Source organism: Loxodonta africana, chromosome 14 (assembly GCF_030014295.1).
Source record: "Loxodonta africana isolate mLoxAfr1 chromosome 14, mLoxAfr1.hap2, whole genome shotgun sequence".
Lineage (NCBI taxonomy): Eukaryota > Metazoa > Chordata > Mammalia > Proboscidea > Elephantidae > Loxodonta > Loxodonta africana.
In genome coordinates, this window is record NC_087355.1 from 67,258,324 (window position 1) to 67,277,686 (window position 19,363).

General features: G+C 40.1%; 1 protein-coding gene across 1 annotated transcript in view; it reads left to right on the forward strand.

Annotated features, from left to right (window-relative positions):
- SLC30A8 (solute carrier family 30 member 8) overlaps nucleotides 1–18,543 on the forward strand; it is a 37,336-nt gene extending 18,793 nt beyond the window's left edge. The window contains exons 4-8 of the mRNA XM_003408276.2: nucleotides 658–811; nucleotides 6,361–6,511; nucleotides 9,327–9,432; nucleotides 16,502–16,636; nucleotides 18,370–18,543. Coding sequence (XP_003408324.1) covers nucleotides 658–811; nucleotides 6,361–6,511; nucleotides 9,327–9,432; nucleotides 16,502–16,636; nucleotides 18,370–18,515 — 692 coding nt within the window. The 3' untranslated portion in view covers nucleotides 18,516–18,543. The remainder of the gene's footprint in view (nucleotides 1–657; nucleotides 812–6,360; nucleotides 6,512–9,326; nucleotides 9,433–16,501; nucleotides 16,637–18,369) is intronic.
- Nucleotides 18,544–19,363: the final 820 nt, after the last annotated feature.

A 19,363-nucleotide genomic window follows, 5' to 3' on the forward strand; every position in this document is an offset into this window, starting at 1 on the left:
TGTTGATGAGCCTCTGCGCTCGCCTCTGTTTATAATATGTTGGGTTGGCAAGTCAAGTTCATTTTCATCAAATACCCCCTGAAGCCTTCTCTTATGACTATTTTATTTCACTGGAGGTGCTGGTACTGGCAAGTTGTAAATGTTTTATGGTGAGATTAAGAGTTTCTAAACACATTTTACTCTTTCTGCCTGGTTATTTCATCTCCTAATAATCTTCCATAATTTTAACGCCTGTTTAAATTAAAATCCCTAGGGAAAATATCGAGGGCAGGCAGCAATTAATATGCTTTAAAAATTTGCTGGAATATACTTAGTGATATGGAGCATAATGAACTCAAACGCTGGTGTTTTATGAATGCCATATTAAAGTGCCTGGTATTAGTCCTGAAATCCGTTCACACTTTGGCTTCGTGAATCACTAAGTGAACTAGTTTGAAGCCATTTTTGGGGGGTGGGGGCAGGCACGAACTACCCAATAAACAAGGTACACAGGGACACAATTAAGCCTGCGCCTTGCTTACTTTAAACCGGTGAATACTGTGCTTACTGGTAATCTGCCACTAGGTGGGGGGCACCCATGTCTTATGACTCTTGGGAAGGTTAGGGTGATCTGGGAATTTGCTGAGTGTGGGTGTCTTTGCATATTTGAATCCCTAGAAATCCTCGGTGCCCTGCTGTCCATCCTCTGCATCTGGGTGGTGACTGGCGTGCTGGTATACCTGGCATGCGAGCGGCTGCTGCACCCTGATTACCAGATCCGGGCGACTGTGATGATTATCTTCTCAGGCTGTGCAGTGGTGGCCAACGTCATGTAAGTCAGCCTTACATACTGCGCATGATGTTATCTTTAACCTTGTCTGGATGAAGATTTTTTTTTTCATTCCTTTATTGTAAGGATAAGGAGCCCTGGTGGTGCAATGGTTAAAGTGCTCGGCTGCTAATCTAAAAGTTGGTGGTTCAAATCTATCCAGTAGTACCAAGGAAGGAAAGGCCTGGTGATTTGCTTCCATTAAGATTACAACAAACAGAACCCTATGAAGAAGTTTTATTCTGCAATACATGGGGTCGTCATTAGCTGGAATCAACCCCACGGAAGCCAACAATACAACATTGTGAGGACAGAAGAGACCAGACGGGATGTTCAAATGGCTCTAAGATTGAAAATGAAGCTAGTTGAGCCAGTTGAAGAAACTGGGCAGGAAAGCTGCAGGGTGTTTTAATACTGATTCCTCATAGCTAGCAATTTTGAATACTTCCTATATGCCAGAGGTCGGGCTAAGCTCTCCTGATATACATTATCAAGTTTACTGTTCATAAGATCCCTACTTTACAGTTACAGCTTAGGGAACTGAAGCTCAGAGAGATTAAACAATGTGTCAGTGAGGAAGCGTAGAGCCAAGATTTGAATCCAGGTCCTCTGAACTCAGAATCAAGCTCCTAGTCACTCTGCTCTTTCATGTATATTGTTGGTTCCATATGGGACAACACTTATTTCTGCTCAACTTTTGTTAGGGAGCAGATTATGGGCTATCCAGAGAGATGGGTCCTTAAAGCTAATTTCATTTAGTCCTCTTTTTACTCTTGTAGCCCTGGAGGTCAGGGGTGAAGAAGTCAAGCTGCTAACCAAAAAGGTCGGCACTTCAAATCCATCAGGTGCTCCTTGGAAACCCTATGGGGCAGCTCTACTCTGTCCTATAGGGTTGCTATGAGTCAGAATCAACACAATGGCAACACGTTTGTTTTTTTTTCCTACTCTTGAATTATCTTTTGCAATATCCTCAAAAATGGCCATTTGTTTCGTACATTAAAACAAGACTAATACCAGGGAATTTTTGTTAGTTGCTGTCAAGTTGATTCTGACTTGTGTAGACCCCATGCATATAGAGTAGAACTGCTCCATAAGGTTTTCAAGGATATGATCTTTTGGGAGCAGATTGCCAGGCCTGTCTTCTCAGGCACTGCTGGTGGATTCAAACCACCAACCTTCCTGCTAGTCAAGTGCTTTACAATTTGCTCACTCAGGAAACCTAACAGGGAATTGTATTACCCTCCAGAATAGCCTCGTTTGTCTTTGCATCACTGTGACTGTAGGAAAATTCTTCCTTCAGCTTCTTGGCAAAACTCTCGCTTTAGTTCCCACCTCTTGATGCTATTTCTGTGTTTGTAGCTAAGGAAGACAAACCTACATCTACCATGTAACCGTTTTTCAAACATTTGAAAAGAGCTAGTGTTCCTCACCTCCTGATCCATTTGATTATTCTCCTATCCAGGCAGCCTTAAACCTTTCTTACAGAACATGGTCTCATGTCTCCTGCCAGCTTGGTCTGCTATGCTCCAAAGGAACTACTTAACTGCTCACGACAATGGGGTTTTGAAGCCAGGGCTTTAATTCTTTTGGGTCAGTTTCTTCCTTCTCATTTTGTTGTTTTGGAGGGGTTTGAAGTGATTCTTCTTATTTATTTATCTTTTATTGTTGTGTGTGTATATATATATACATATATCTATCTATCTCACATCATTTGCCAAGGCAATGTTTTTCAGGTGTATATAAATTACATTAATCATGTTGTACAAATCCTTCTCATTTGATGATCTAGTTCTGGGTAGCTATACCTAAAAATGCTTTCCTTCCTTCCTTCCTTCCTTCCTTCCTTCCTTCCTTCCTTCCTTCCTTCCTTCCTTCCTTCCTTCCTTCCTTCCTTCCTTCCTTCCTTCCTTCCTTCCTTCCTTCCTTCCTTCCTTCTCTCTCTCTTCCTTCCTTCTGTTCTCCCACCCCTCCTTCTTCTTCCCTCCTCTCCTCCCTTCCTTTCTTTTTCTATCATCTCTATCTATCTATCTGTCATCTATCTATCATAGAGAGAATAATTGCTCCTCAAAGACATCCATATCCCAGTTTCTGGAATCTCTGAATATGTTTTCTTACATGGGAAAATGGAATTTTCAGATGTGTTTAAATGGGCTCTTGAGGTGGTGAGATTATCCTGGATTATCTGGGTGGGCCTGATATAATCAATCTCAAGAGTCCTTATAAGAAGGAGGTGTGAGGTTAGAGAGGAAAGACATTGCTACACTGCTGGCTTTGAAGATGAAGGAAGTGGCTATGATCTAAGGAATGTAGATAGACTCTAGAAGCTGGAAAAGGCAATAAAATGAATTCTATCCTAGAGCCTCCAGAAGGAATCCAGCTCTGTGGACCTATTCTAGATTTCTGACCTCCAGAAATCTGTGTTGTTTGAAGCCACTATTATTTGTGGTAATTTGTTACAGCAGCAATAGAAAACTAATGCACTGTCTGTCCATCATCTATGTACCTTGCAAAGCAGCTTGATACATGTTACAAGGTAGGTTTATACATGAACTTGATGAAGACAATGAGAGAAGCATGGAATTTTAAACAGTAGTTTTTAAGAGAAGGCACAATGGAATCTTTAGAAAGAGGAAAACTGAGCATGAGCTCTTTGAAAATGCTCCCCAGGTCATTATAAATCCCTTGCTCTCACCTACCTCGGTCTCCAACCTCTCAGTTTGTGAATCTTTGCTCCAAACCTCTGAGCTAAACAATTAAAAGAATGGTGTTTGATCTGCTATCACTGACTAGATCCCTATCTCTACCCAGTTAACTTGAAAATGTAATTCAATTGGCACTGAAAGAAAAAATGTGGGCAGATCAATGTAAATCTATCACCACTAAGAGACAAATCACCCAGACCACTTGTCTGGCTGACTAGGAGTCAATAACATCATCTCTGAATAAAGAGAACAATATGTTCACAAAGCAGCAGAAAAATAAAAGTATTAATTTCCGAGAGCTGTATGTTACAGAGGTTATGTCAATGCTAGAGAAATATGAAGGATATACCTAGCCAACTACCACATAAATCTGGGGCCCTTGATGATCAAGTTGGCTTGCTAAATACATCCAACCAAATTTTCTCTTTACTGCAACCATTCTCGACCCTTGACATTAATACTGCAGATATTTTTCGCACTTAGAAGGACAAGGTGATTGAAAAGCTCTACCCTCCGTGTGCAAGTAGGTCTTTATTTATAGATAAAGATATTGAGTGACTATAATGTTCTCTCCAAGAGACAACACAGCCAGATGCTGTGTTGTCTGACTATAGAGATATCAGAACCATGGTTTGAGAAACTGAAGTCAGGACAGAAAGTCCTAGTAGAAGGATGAAGATTATAGACAGAGACAAGGACTTATGCATGCTAAATTTTCTCTGCCTGAAACATTCTTCTCTCCATCTTTAAGCTCCTCAACTCCAACATAAGTTTTCGAATACAGCTCAATTGCTATGTCTTGCTAACTAAATCAGGCTCTCCTGTTGTACTATTCATAGTACCAGATCTTTGTAGAATTTATTATAAAGTTTTATGTTTATTTGCTAGAATTTTACATTTATTTGTATCTTTATTTAATCTCTGTCTTCTCCAACACACTTAAAGCTTGGGAAGTGTCTTAGTTATCTAGTGCTGCTATAATAGAAATACCACAAGTGGATGGCTTTAACAAAGAGAAATTTATTCCCTCACAGTCTAGGAGACTAGAAGTCTGAATTCAGGGTGCCAGCTCCAGGGGAAGGCTTTCTCTCTGTGTCAGCTCTTGGGGAACACCCTTGTCATCATTCTTCCCCAGTTGAGGAGCTTCTCCATGCAGGTACCCCAGGTCCAAAGGGTGTGCTCTGCTCCTGGCATTATTTTCTTGGTGGTATGAGATCCCTCTGTCTCTTTGCTTGCTTCTCTCTTTTGTATCTCAAAAGAGATTGATTTAAGACACAGTCTAATCTTGTAAATTGAGTCCTACCTTATTAACATAACTGCCTCTAATCCTGCCTCATTAACATCATAGAGGTGGGATTTTACAACACACAGGAAAATCGCATCAGATGACAAAATGGTGGACAGTTACACAATACTGGGAATCATGGACTAGCCAAGCTGACACATATTTTTGGTGGGACACAATTCAATCCATGATAGACAAGGGCCATGTCCACTTTTGTTCTCCTTTATGCCTCAAGCGTTTGGCAATGTCTGGAATATAAGTCTCTAAGGTTTGTTTGTTTGTTTGTTTTTAAATAAAATAAGTAAAAGAATGAATGACAATGTGATGAGCCCACATGGCAGTTCTAGAAAGTCTGTTTGCTACCATATCGGCCTTATTAAACTGTCTAAAGAGCTTTAATTGGCAACTCGTAATTTTGGGAGAATTTAGGGAGAATGTTGGAAACCCTGGTGGTCTAGTGGTTAAGAACTACAGCTGCTAATCAAAAGGTTGGCAGTTCGAATCCACCAGGCACTCCTTGGAAACTCTATAGGGCAGTTCTACTCTGTCCTGTAGGGTCGCTATGAGCCAGAATTGACTCGATGGCAACAGGTTTGGTTTAGTTTGGTTTTTAGGGAGAATGTTAGCATTACTCAAATGCTAACAACCTGAGAACTGTACATTTTGTAAATATCAAATATTGGTGGGTAGCTATCATTTCGATTTGTGGCCATGGCCTGAGATTTAACAGACAGTTTGCCTGGAAATAGACTAGGTTTTATAATGGTGAACGATAAATTTGTTTTCTTAACCTTTATCTTTAGTCTTAATACCTCATGATGTTGTATATAAATAGAATCATATACATAATCTAAAGTGCCTACTACTTATCATTTTGACTTCCACAGGTGCCATATTTGGCAATATGTTGTATATGTATAGGTGCACGTATAAGTGTATCTATAATAATAATACATTCATGTATTTCAGTCTCTTGGTAAGTAGCTACATATATGTAAACACAGCCCTCTCTTCACTGGCCATTGGGCCATTGGGAGATTACTCAAATTTCAAATTACTATGGAAATGAGCATAATTAGGTAAAATAAAAGATAAAAAAAATCCAACCCTGATGAAATTCACTACTTATTTTGTTTTATCTCTTTTCGCAGCTTGTTGCTTTTGAAGCCAGTATGTTTAATTAACTTCCCACCAAAGCTCTACTTTATACCTAGTCCAGTGCCTGACATTTAGTAGACACTCAATAAATGATATTTCCCCTCTTCCTAGTCAAATGCTTGGCATTCATCTAAGAGGTGATGTTTCCTTTGAATGTGAAAGAGAATAGCATTAGCTGAATGAATGGGAAAACTGAGATGAAGCTTTGTAGTCTGGCATTGTGTAAAAACATCAAAATTCTAAGGTACATTTGTGTTCAAATAATAGTCTAAAATAGCACATTTTAAAACATAAGTATTTCAACTATCCATGATTTTGGGTAATTCATGGTATTGCGCACTCCTCCCTTATGCTGCATTATGATTTGTAAGGGTTAATATCATTAAGAACATTACTCTCTCTTTCAGACTAAGCGTGGTTTTACACCAGAGGCACCCTGGCCACAATCACAAGGAAACCCAAGCTAATGCCAGTGTTAGGGCAGCTTTTGTGCATGCCCTTGGCGATCTCTTTCAGAGCATCAGTGTGCTAACCAGTGCACTTATTATCTACTTTAAGGTGAGTGGGTTTGAGTTTATCCACCTTCATAGTAATTACATGGGCCAAGTAATACAAAAGCTGACCCTCCAATATTAGCTTGAAAGAGGGTAGTCAGCCTATATTTGTCTACCAAACACTTTGCCAGTTCTCAAACAAACAACAAACATCCAAAACGTGAAACCTTTGACTTTCTCCAATTGCTAAGAGCTATGGTTCTGGGTTATGTCTTTAACTGTAGTGCTACCATCTTTTTCAGAAAGCAGTTCTTTTTGTCATGGTGTTACGATGGACAGCAATGGAACCGTGATTAAATTAGGATTTTTGGGTTGTAAGCAATAGAAAAGATATTTGGCTCACTTAAGCAAAAAAGAGATTTATTGGCAGAAATTCATGGATGTACCACTAGACAGAAATCAGGGTAGAAATAAGGGGATTAGTTTTAGGGACTCTTCAACCTCTGTCTGGTAATACCGACAACTAACAGAGTGGGTTAAGGTTGGTGTCGGGGGAAATGAAAGGGAAGAGTGTTTAGCTCTGTCTGGTTGTGTCATGATTCTCCAACTTTCAGAGACTTTCACTATTTCCCCTCCCCCCCAAAAAGAAAGAAAACATGTAAGTAAAAAATACAAAGACAACACAACATCTGATTCAGTTGAGCAAAATGCTCACTGAAAGCTTCAAGTCTAAGGCAAAAATAGCTCAAAATTGTAAGTGTTAGTGGAGTTTGAGAATACCCTTGAAAAAGATAGGTTAATGTTGACTTTCTTAGACGTGATGGGGCACAGACTCTTCTTTTTTATTTTTATTTATTAAGTTTTATTGTACTTTAGATGAACTTTTACAGAACAAATTAGCTTCTCATTAAACAGTTAATATACATGCTGTTTTATGACATTGGTTAACAACCCCACGATGCGTCAACACTCTCCCTTCTTGACCTTGGGGTCCCTATTTCCAGCCTTCCTATCTCCCCCTATCTTCTAATTCTTGCCCCTGGGATAGTGTCCCCCTTTAGTCTTATTTTGTTTTATAGGCCTGTCTAATCTTTGGCTGAAGGGTAAACCTCGGGAGTGAATTTATTACTGAGTTAAAAAGGGTGTCCAGGGGCCATACTCTTGGGGTTCCTCCAGTCTCTGTCAGGCCAGAAAGTCTGTTTTGTGTGTATGGGGCGGGGTTAGAGTTTTGCTTTACATTTTCTCCAGCTCTGTCTGGAACCCTCTGTTGTGATCCCTGTCAGAGCAGTCAGTGGTGGTAGCTGGGCACCATCTAGTTGTAGAGGACTCACTCTGGTGGAGGCTGTGGTGGTTGTGGTCCATTAGTCCTTTGGACTAATCTTTCCCTTGTATCTTTAGTTTTCTTCATTCTCCCTTGCTCCTGAAAGGGTGAGACCAGTAGAATATCTTAGATGGCTGCTCACAGACTTTTAAGACCCCGGACGCTGCTCACCAAAGTAGAATGTAGAACATTTTCCTTATGAACTATGTTATGCCAACTGAGCTAGATTTTCCCTGAATCCATAGTCCCCGGAGACCTCAGCCCAATCATTTGGTGCCTCAGGGAGTTTGGATGTGTCTATGGAGCTTCCATGACCTTCCCTTGGACAAGTTGTGCTGACTTCCCCAGTATAGGGTACTGTCTTACCCTTCACCAAAGCTACCATTTATCTATTGTCTTATTTTGTGTTTTCCCATCCCCACCCCTCCCCTCCCTCGTAACCATCAAAGGTTGTTTCTTTTTGTATGTAAACCTTTTCCTGAGTTTTTACTGTAATGGTCTCATACAATATATGTCCTTTTGTAATTGACTTATTTCACTCAGCATAATGTCCTCCAGATTCATCCATGTTATGAGAGGCTTCACAGATTCATCATTGTTCTTTACCTTTGGGTAATACTCCATTGTATGTACGTACCACAGTTTGTTTATCCATTCATCTGTTGATGGGCATTTATGTTTTTCCATCTTTTTGCTATTGTGAACAATGCTGCAACGAACATGGGTGGGGCACAGATTCTTCTGAGGTGAAGCACTTCATCAAGGGCAGAGTAGCAGGTGGTTTAGCCTGATACCACGACCTCCAGTGGAGAGAGAGGAAGACTGATGCCTTGGGTCATGTCTTAAGGACTATGTCAGAGATGCTTATCTCAAGTGTGTTTCATACTTGGAAGGGGAGGAAATAAACTAACCCTAGTGAGCCAAGGAAGCCCTGGTGGTGTAGTGGTTAAGAGATCGTCTGCTAACCAAAAGGTCAACAGTTCCAATCCACCAACCACTGCTTGGAAACCCTTTGGGGCTGTTCTACCCTGACCTATAGGGTCATTATGAGCCGGAATCAACTTGAGAGCAACAGGTTTGGCTGTTTTTTTTTTTTTTTTTTTTTTTTAGTCAGCCAAGACCAAAGTCCAGTTGTAACTTGGCTTCATGCAACCTGTAAGCTGATGATACCTTTTCTTCTCCTCAACATAATTAAGGCCCAGAAGTCATTGGATATTGTGGGCGTATGTACTTATTTTCACTACATACTCTGTGCTTCTATTAATTTGAGCAAAGTTAAAGCAGACCACTTGAGATGACACTCAAATATATTTTCCCCTTTGGTTTATAAATGATGGGGAGAGCATCTCCTGTAATCTCCCCTCTTTAGTCACTGGTAGTTTAAAGGCATAAAGAAGGACAGCAGTGCCCGAGTCCTTAGAAAGGGAGCCTTGCCTCTAAATACTAGGAGAAGGAATGGATGATAGAGAAAGAAGGAGGGAGGCTTACTTATTTTTTCAATCAGGCTTTCCGCATGGGAAGTATGGACTGAGTTAACCAAGGTCCCTGTATTTTCTAGCCAGACTACAAAATAGCAGACCCAATCTGCACATTTGTCTTTTCCATCCTGGTTTTGGCCAGCACCATCACTATCTTAAAGGACCTCTTCATCTTACTCATGGAAGGTAAGAGTGATTTTATTCTTATTCCCAAGATCAATGTTTTGTCTTCCCCATGGTCACACAAGAGGATGCCCCAAGGCATGCTCACTGGTAATTTGTGTTATAGGGAAAATTTAAACTGATAGGAAGTTTTCATTAAAATAAATATTGGATTTTTATTCACATGGGAACAAATAAAAAGAACTGGCTCCTCTTCTCCCTCCAGCTACTTCTAAATAATATTGCAAGGGGTAAAAACAATAAGTATAATCACTAAAGATAAGGACATTGAGGGAGATATTACCAAATAATAATAATAAATTTATCCCTGAAAATACCTGGAAAAGGCCTAAGAAAAACTGAATAAATCTATCCCTTTGGCAGCATTACAACCAAACATTTTAGTCAGTTGCGTCTCATAGTGTAACAATACCATGGTGATTATTTATTTATGCAACAAATGTTTTATAAGCTACAACTCTGTGCCAGTTAGTATGGTTGTAGCTAGAATTACAGAATAGAGCAAAGCAGAGATCATCTGTGGCCTCACTGGGTTAATTCTGAGTAAAGGGGAGAAAGATTTTTTAAATGATTATACAGAGATAGAACAGCAGTAAGTGCTACAAATCGGTCTTAGAAGAAACACAAACAGGATGCTCCTTAGAAGCAAGGATGGCAAGACTTTAGCTCACTTACTTTGGACACATCATCAGGAAAGACCAACTGCTAGAAAAGGACATCGTGGTTGGTAAACAGTTAGTGAAAATGAGGGAAACCCTCCATGAGCCACAACAATGGTCTCAAACATACTAATGATGATGAAGGTGGCACAGACCTAGGCAACATTTTGTTTAGTTAGACATAATTTTGTCAGGAGTCCCAGCTGACTTGATAGCAACTAACAGCAAAAACAAGCGCTTAAAGAAGAGGTGTGGGCCCTTAACTGGGGATTTTGACTTGGCCAGAGAATGGGGGTGGGTTGTCACAGAGGCTTTTCTGAGGAAACGATGTTCCCTGGGACCTTTCTTAGCTGAGAGCAGGTTCCCAGGCTTATTAATTTCATTCCCCACAGCCAGAGTCAAGCTTTGGCCACTTTCTTGGGCTCATGGAATCTCTGTCTGGATCCATGGTCTTTTATTTGTCTAGTAATAGATGACATGAATAACCCACACTGTCAAGAAATTCTTTCTTATGCCTAAACCTTACCTCCTCATGCACTTCTACATGTTAGTGGTTTTATTTTTTAAATTTGGTATAGAATGGCTGAAGAACTGCTAGTTTCTGACCTTTTTTGGCTATGTCCTTATTGACTGACTTAGCTTGGGAAGATACACCTTGGAGTAGGAAAAGCAAAGTCTTTGTGCTAAATGAACCTCAGTTCAATTCTGGTCATTGAAGTTACTAGCTGTGGGACTTTAGACAAGAGCCTTAACTCTTCTGAACCTCAGCTTTCTCAACTCAAAACTGGAAGTACAATATCCGCCCTACAGTGTGGTTGTGAGGAGTAGTATGGCATAATGTTCAGAACACAGTGGAAATGCAGTAAGTATAAATTCTCAGCTACTCTTTCAGTTGACTTGAATATGGGAACTATGAAGCCAGGGTGTGGATATGAACCCTGTACTGCCTATTTATTCTCATACTGAGAAATTCCTGACTATTGGCAACAGACTGTGGCCATATCCTTGGCCAGCCACCAATGCAGATGGCCTCAGGAGGACCAGATTAGAGAGTCTTGATCAGAACAAATCCATCTTCATTACCAAAAAAAAAAACTATTAAATGGCACCTGAAGTGGGAGAACTACTGACTCACAGCAGCATTATTTTTGCATATCAAAGTATATTAAAGACATAAGGTACTTGATTACATTTTGCAAGATGATTTATCAATGTTGTATCCATTTGCAGTTGACTCAAATGACATTATTTTTTATTCTACATTCCAAGTAAATAAGTACCAGGAAGGTCTTGGTGAAAACCGAATGGGCTAACAGCTCTTAAACTTTAGGGGCATCAGAGACACTTGAAGGATTTGTTAAAACGCAGATTGCTGGGCCCACCTTCATGGTTCCTGTGTTAGCAAGTCTGGAATAAACCAAAAAATCAAAGCTGTTGCTGTCAAGTCGATTCCGACTCGTAGCAACCATATAGGGCAGACTAGAACTGCCCCGTAGAGCTTCAAATGACCACCTGGTAGATTTGAACTGCTGGCCATAGCACTTAACCACTATACCACCAGGGTTTCCAAAGAATTTGAATTTCTGACAAGATGCTGATGCTGCTGGTCTGGGGACCACATTTTGAGAACCACTGGATTAGGATTTTCAGAACACTTATAGGGATTCCTACATGATGGCACAGGAATGTTACCTAGAAAATTCAGTCAGAACTAGAGATTTGCATTATATCAAACATCCAGGTGATTGAAAATATCCAGACATTGGCTGATTTTTTTTTTTTTTGCCCAGCAACTTTTGATGTAATGTCAACACACTTTCAGGGCAGTTGCCTTCAGTGATAGCTCACATTTCATTAGTGTTCAATACAGAGTATGCAATTAAGGGTTTTGTTCTTGGTGGACGTGGTAATTGTTGACATTGTTGAAGACAGTGAAACAGATAATGGAGTAAAACATCACTGGGTAGCAAGTGAACTTTCCAGTTCTGAATGCAAGAATATTTGGCTTGTCAAGTCACAGATATGTCTATGTTCTTTCCTGGGACCAACTGCTGAGCTGCAGCTGTTTTTGCTATTAGAGATGCCATTGGCTTAAAGGGGAATAAAGGTCAAATTGGTGTAAAATTTAAGATGACTGCATTCCACTCTTTCTGCCTGTCACTTCAGCTTTTCTCTGGTCTTTATCTCTATTATTTTATTTAAGGAAAAGCACAGGCACCAGGGCTACCTCAGCTAATTATTGAAACCGGCAGGTAACTTCTTTCTGGAAGATGGTTGATTTTTAAGTTACATTAGTATAAAATAATGCTTATCCTTGGTAAAAATTTAAAATAGTACAGAAAGGTATAAAATGAAAACAAAAAACCTCCCCATCTCTCCGTCTCCATAACTCTCGGTCCCATTCTTCAGGGATAACACCTATTAATAAGTTGACATGTATATTTCAAAAAATATTTATGCATTTGCATGTATATGTAATATATATGTATGTGTATATATACACACATGGGTAGTCACCTTTTATATTGTTGAAAAAAGATACTTGCAATGAGCAAGGCATTGGCCTTGCAAAATTCTATTATTCAATCTCTGGCGTAGTTTCTATCACCAAGGCCATATTTTTCAACTACTGATCCTTCTTCCCTTTTTCAACTTTTGAATTCCAGTCACCAGTAATTATCAATGCATCTTGACTGCATGTTTGATCAATTTCAGACTGGTAAAAATCTTCAATTTCTTCATCTTTGGCCTTAGTGGTTGGTGTGTAAATTTGAATAATAGTCATGTTATCTGGTCTTCCTTGTAGGTGTATGGATATTATCCTGTCACTAACAGCGTTGTACTTCAGGATAGATCTTGAAATGTTCTTTTTGACAATGAATGCAATGCCATTCTTCTTCATTTTGTCATTCCTTGCATAGCAGACCATATGATTTTCCAATTCAAAATGGCCAATACCAGCCCATTTCATCTCACTAATGCCTAGGACATTGATTTTTATGCCTTCCATTTCTTTTTGACAACTTCCAATTTTCCTAGATTCATACTTCATACATTTCACATTCCAATTATTAATGAATGTTTGCAGCTGTTTGTTCTCATTTTGAGTATTGTCACATCAGCAAATAATGTCCCAAAAGCTTTACTCCAATCATGTCATTAAGGTCGAATCTACTTGGAGGAGGCAACTCTTCTCCAGTTGTATTTTGAGAACCTTCTAACCTGAGGGGCTCATCTTCCAACACTATATTAATGTTCTGCTGCTATTCAAAAGGTTTTCACTGGCCACTTTTTTTTTTTTAGAAATAGATCACCAGATCCTTCTTCCTAGTCTTTCATAGTCTGAAAGCTATGCTGAAACCTATACACCAGGGATGACCCTGCTGGTATTTGAAATACCAGTGGCATAGCTTCCAGTGTTACAAACTTGCTTGCTGAAAGTGAAGAAAAAATTGAAGCAATTACTGATGAAGATCAAAGACTACCCCTTCAGTATGAATTATACCTCAACATAAAGAAAAAAAATCCTCACAACTGGATCAATAAGCAATATCACGATAAACGTAGAAAAGATTGAAGTTGTCGAGGATCATTTTACTTGGATCTCCAATCAGCTCTCATGGAACCAGCAGTCAAGAAGTCAAATGATGTATTGCACTGGGCAAATCTGCTGCAAAAGACCTCTTTGAAATATTGAAAAGTAAAGAGGTCACTTTCAGGACTAAGATGCTCCTGACCCAAGCCACGGTATTTTCAGCTGCCTCATATGCATGCAAAAGTTGGACAATGAATAAGGAAGACTGAGGAAGAATTGAAGCCTTTGAATTTTGGTGTTGGTGAAGAATATTGAACACACCATAGACTGCCAGAAGAACAAACAAATCTGCCTGAGAAGTATAGCCAGAATGTTTCTTAGAGGCAAGGATGGTGAGACTTTATCTCATGTATTTTGGACATGTTATTAGGAGGGATCAGTCCCTGGAAAAGGCCATCATGTTCGTTTAAGTAGAGGGTCAGCAAAAAAGAATAAGACCCTCAACAAGATTGATTGACACAGTGGCTGCAACGATGGGCTCAAACGATTGTGAGAATGGCGCAGGACCAGGCACTGTTTTGTTCTATTGTAGATAGGGTGGCTGTGAGTCGATACGGACTTGACAGCACCTAACATCAACAACATATACATATGTGAAGTGTGTGTGTCTTTTTATGCAAATACATTACACATTGATATATTTTTTTCTGCACCTTGCTTTTTTTCTTGGAGATCTTTCCTTGCTAGCACATTTACAGATACACCTCATCCTTTTTCATTGCTACAAAGTATTCCATCATATGGATATACTTGCTTATTTATGGACATTACAAACAATGGAGTAATTATCATATAAATGTTTGTACTTCTGTAAGTTCTTATGAGTATTAAATGAGATAATTGCTATAAAGTTGGTAGGCTGTCAATAATAATATTTATTATTACAATGCGATAATTATTACATGTGACTTCATATGCATTTTATGGTCAATCTGAGACAAGAACTCCTTTAATTTGCTCTTCATTACTTCCATAAAACAATAGAAAGTGAGATTAAAACTAAGCTCACACTGTAGAGAATTATCAAGGAGGAAATCCCTCATGAATAAGGTACTTAAATCCTTTAAATCCTTGGTTCTAGGCTGCTCATTACAAACGTCTAGAAAAGGTTTAAAAAACACTTATGCCCGGGCCCCACATACAGAGATTCTGACTTAATTGTTCTGGGACGAGGTCTGCCTTTGGCACTTTTTAATGTGCAGTCAAGGTTGAGCACCACTCCGAGGTAGAGCTGCTCAGTGACTTATAAAAGTTAGTGCAAGGGTTCTCAACCTTAGCTGCACACTAGAATCAACAAATAAGCTTTAAAAATATTGATGGTGGGTCCCATCCCCAGTGATTCTGATTTAACGGGTCTTGGGTGTAACCTGGTCATCAGGATTTCTAATACCTCCTCTGGCAATACTAGTGTGCATCCATGGTTGAGAACCGTGCTGAAAGCCCACAGAGTTCAGAGTCTTATCCATAGAAATTTCCTTCAGGAGTTCTGAAATGGAGCCAAGAAATATGTATGTGTAAAGAACACCCTTGTTTGTGGTGTGGGTGGTTCTGGCACCACCCTTGAGAATAACTGAAGTACCCATTGCTGTTGAGTGGGTTCCAACTTGTAGTTACCCTATAGGATAGAGTAGAACTGCCCCAAAGGGTTTCCAAGGAGCAGCTGGTGGATTCAAACTGCTGACCTTTTGGCTAGCAGCTGAGCTCTTAACCACTGTGCCACCAGGCCTCCAAAATAAGAGTAGTACTTTGAAATTCTGTCTACAGCGTCCTCTTTAGATTATCTTCAGTTGACTGGAATATACCTTTCCCATCAAATGGCTTATCCATTGTTATGCTGGTTAAGTTGATTAAAAAACCAACCAAACAAATACATTTAGATTGAACTAATATCTGTTTTAACATAGCATCAGACCATAGGTGCTGCTTCTGTCTCTGGAGCTAGCCAAAGCCTATCTCCTCTCATCTTCTGTATGACAATCCTTGCAATTTTTTGAAGGAAGTGATCATAGTTCCTTAGTCTTCTCTTCTCCAGGCTTGAGATGCCTCAGTTCCTTCAGCCTAAAAAAATGACTGATTGATTATCAGGATTCCCACCTTCCTGTGTGCCCCACACTGTCCCTTTGGAAACAAGAGTAATAGTTGGACTGTTAGGTTCTGTAACATGGACATTGAACCCTGACGGATGTAGCTAAAATAATAGAAATTTTACAAAGCAAATAATAGGATGGCATTGCAAAGTTGAGATCCCCTATTAACACAGTTCACAAAGAAGTGACCTACTGGATAACTAATACTTGTATAGCATTATAGTTTACAAAGAGCAGAGATTTTCTGAGTTGATCCTCCGAGAACTATGTGAACAAGATATTGTTCTTATCACTCTGAGTTTACTATAAAGGTGCTTATGATCAGAGAAGTTCCAAGCTTCGGGAAAGTTCACAGTAGGCAGAGCCAGAATGCTCACCTAGATGGTTTGTTACTAAATCCCATGTTATTTCATTTTTTCTTTTGAGAATGTATGCAAAGATAAATAGGGAAAAGCACAATTAGATGAATAACGCCCTAAAAACTAAGGGTTATTATGATCGTTGGTTATTGCATTGGAAATTCTGTGACTATTATTTGTCTGTGAACTTTTGATTGACGGTAAACCCTTTGAAATAAAAAAAAAATCGAATTTGTAAACATTTGAAATAAGAAACATAAAAAAAGGGGAGGGCAAGTTGATACTTTGGTCAAGACTGCCGCCTTTTTAGCCATCTCAGTGAGCTATTATATAGCTGAATAACAACACCTTCCCACTCTTTCCTTTCGTCAGGTGTGCCAAAGGGCCTGAATTACAATGCTGTGAAAGAGCTCATCTTAGCTGTTGATGGGGTGGTATCTGTGCACAGCCTGCACGTCTGGGCTCTAACAATGAACCAAGTGATTCTCTCGGCTCATGTTGCTACAGGTCAGTGCACGTTGTACACTCCACGGACAAAAGTCAGTCTTTGTCCTGTCAAGTCAGTAATTTCTCTACTTTTGTGAAGCTGCCCTTAGTGACTGTTGCCTGTAAAACTATTGTAAAGTGTTTTATGCTACCACGGGCACCGTCTTATCAATGTTGTCATAGCAATAATGATACTAATGCCATCCCTTGAGGCAGACTGCAGAGGATAGCAGATAGACAGAACAGAGGGCTAAATTGCTACCCAAACTCTGAAAATATGATGTCACTAGTCTTCTTGGTACCCTAGTGGTCAATAATAGGAAAGAAAAAAAAATTTTTTTAATTTTTCAGTCAACAGTAAATCTTAATTGAGTATCTCCTGTGTGTAAGATGCTGTCCCTAGCACTGATGACAGAAAGGTAACTGAGACACGGGTCCCATCCTTAAAGTTCTAACTTGATGGTTTAGGTGCTAGTAGGGATTAATGGAAGTTCCTTTACAGGATGATTAGAAATTCTGTAACCATGTCAGAAAATTCTTAGAAGGTTGGGTTTATACTAAAGTCTAGTTTCTAAATTAGAGAATGGCTCTGTTCATGATGTGTCCTATTGTTAGTAGCTATCAAGTTGGCCCCTGACTCATGGTGACCCCATGTACGATAGAATGAAACACTGCCGAGACATCCTGTGTCATCTGTATGATCGGTTGCAGATCAGACCGCTATGAACCATAGGGTTTTCCTTCATTGATTTTTGGACATAGATCACCATGCCTTTCTTCTTAATCTGTCTTAGTCCGGAAGCTTTGCAGAACCAGGTCCAATATCATAGCAACACGCAAGCCTCCACTGACAGATGGGTGAGCGGTGGCCGTGCGCGAGGTGCGCTGGCCAGAAATCAAACCCAGACCTCTGGTATGGAAGGTGAAAATTCTACCACTGAACCAACATGGTCCCCATGACATGTCTTAGGGATGGGAAAATAGATAGTGGGAGTCTTTTCATGGCTTCAGGAGAGAACTCAGGCCAAGGATGATGGTGATGGTAGGTTAGAATGCTAAAAATAACTCAAGAAAATTACGAAGGGGCAGGGTACAGAAATGCCAGTAAGAGTTATTTTAGGACTCCGCTTTCTCAGACCTCAGCTTCTCTGAGGAGCTCCAATCTGCCTGCAGGGAATTTACAATTCACTGCACCAATATTTCACTGCAAATAGAAGAATCTAGTAAACAATCAGGTTGCTACTGAGGGAAATTTACAGCCTCCTGATACCATTTGGGACAGGAAAAAAGATGGCAGTGAGGGTTACTGCTCTAAGAAAGGTCTGTAGGGAGCTCTAAATGCTTCCTGGGTCCTGTCACCAGTTTGATAAAAACTCTGATTAGATACAAGTGCTGCAACCCTGAAATCCCTGGGGACTGGTGAGAAGGACTGTGTGAGAAATCAAAGTTCTGACACAGCTTTTCTCGGGGCTTATCTCCACTTCCACACTCAGCTCTTAGGAGTGCCAGACCCCAGGGAGAGCTGTGGGCAGGAGGAGTTTCCACAGTGACAGCACACTTTGCTGCACTAGAATTCCCCCCTACGTTGTCTGGGTGAAAGCAGCTGAGTGGCAGAGCCATCCTGTTTTCTTTGGAGCACTCTGTCTGTGCACCACTCCACCAGGTCAAAGACAAAGGACTTGGAGCTGGAATCTTAGCAGTCGACCATGTGTGTATAATCAGTGCTAATCCTGCTTGTGGTTCTTTATCAACAGCAGCCAGCTGGGACAGCCAGGTCATTCGGAGAGAGATTACTAAAGCCCTCTGCAATAATTTCACCGTGCACTCTCTCACCATTCAGATGGAATCTCCAGCCGACCAAGACCCTGATTGCCTTTTCTGTGAAGATCCCCGGAACTAGCTCAGTCATTCTGTCAGCTTTCCACTTTTGACAGACAACTATATGCTAGTATGCAGTTTCTGGAACGTAAGAAATAATCAAAGGAAGATATTTGAGAAACTCATGATACAGTGCAATGCACATCTTCTTCTTTATTAAGCTCCATCCACCATGAACGAAGATGCATTCAAATCCATCAGTCAGTTGGATTATATACTCATCAGTGGCTGGGTTCAATTACAGGAAAGTATGTATAGATTATTCCTGACTGGCACTAAAATAACAGCTGCTCGCAACAGCGGGCAATACGAAGTCCACCTCCCTTAAACAATGCATCCTGAGACCCGGTCAAGTTGAACTCAGAAAAGTCTTATCAGGAATCAGTGACAGGAACAAATTGACAAAAAATTCCCTCGAAGCATTAGAAGCAAAAATAAGAAGAGGCAAGTCAGGGCTAAAAGAGAATTGGGATGCCTAATGGTGGCGCAAATGGTTGCTGCAGCAAGCGGGTTGGGGCAGTAGTTTTTGACTTCTTGTGTATCAACATCTCCACGCGCTGCATAGGGTGGAAATGCCTCCTGTCTGTTTTGTTGACATATTATGTTGTAATACGTCTGAAATTGTTGGATTTTTTTTTTTTTTTTAGTTCACTGGATAAAAGGCCTGGACAAATGACAAATTAAGCATTTGGACTGAACCGCATGACATTGCTGCTTTTTGAGTGTTTTCGTATGATTTAACCTAATAATAATGGAAAACCAGGAGGCACACAACGATGCAGGGTGAATTATCCCAGGTCACGTGGAAAGTAATTTCGTCAGAGTTAAGATGAGACCTCCCAGATCCTGCCTAATGTTTACGGAGCACCT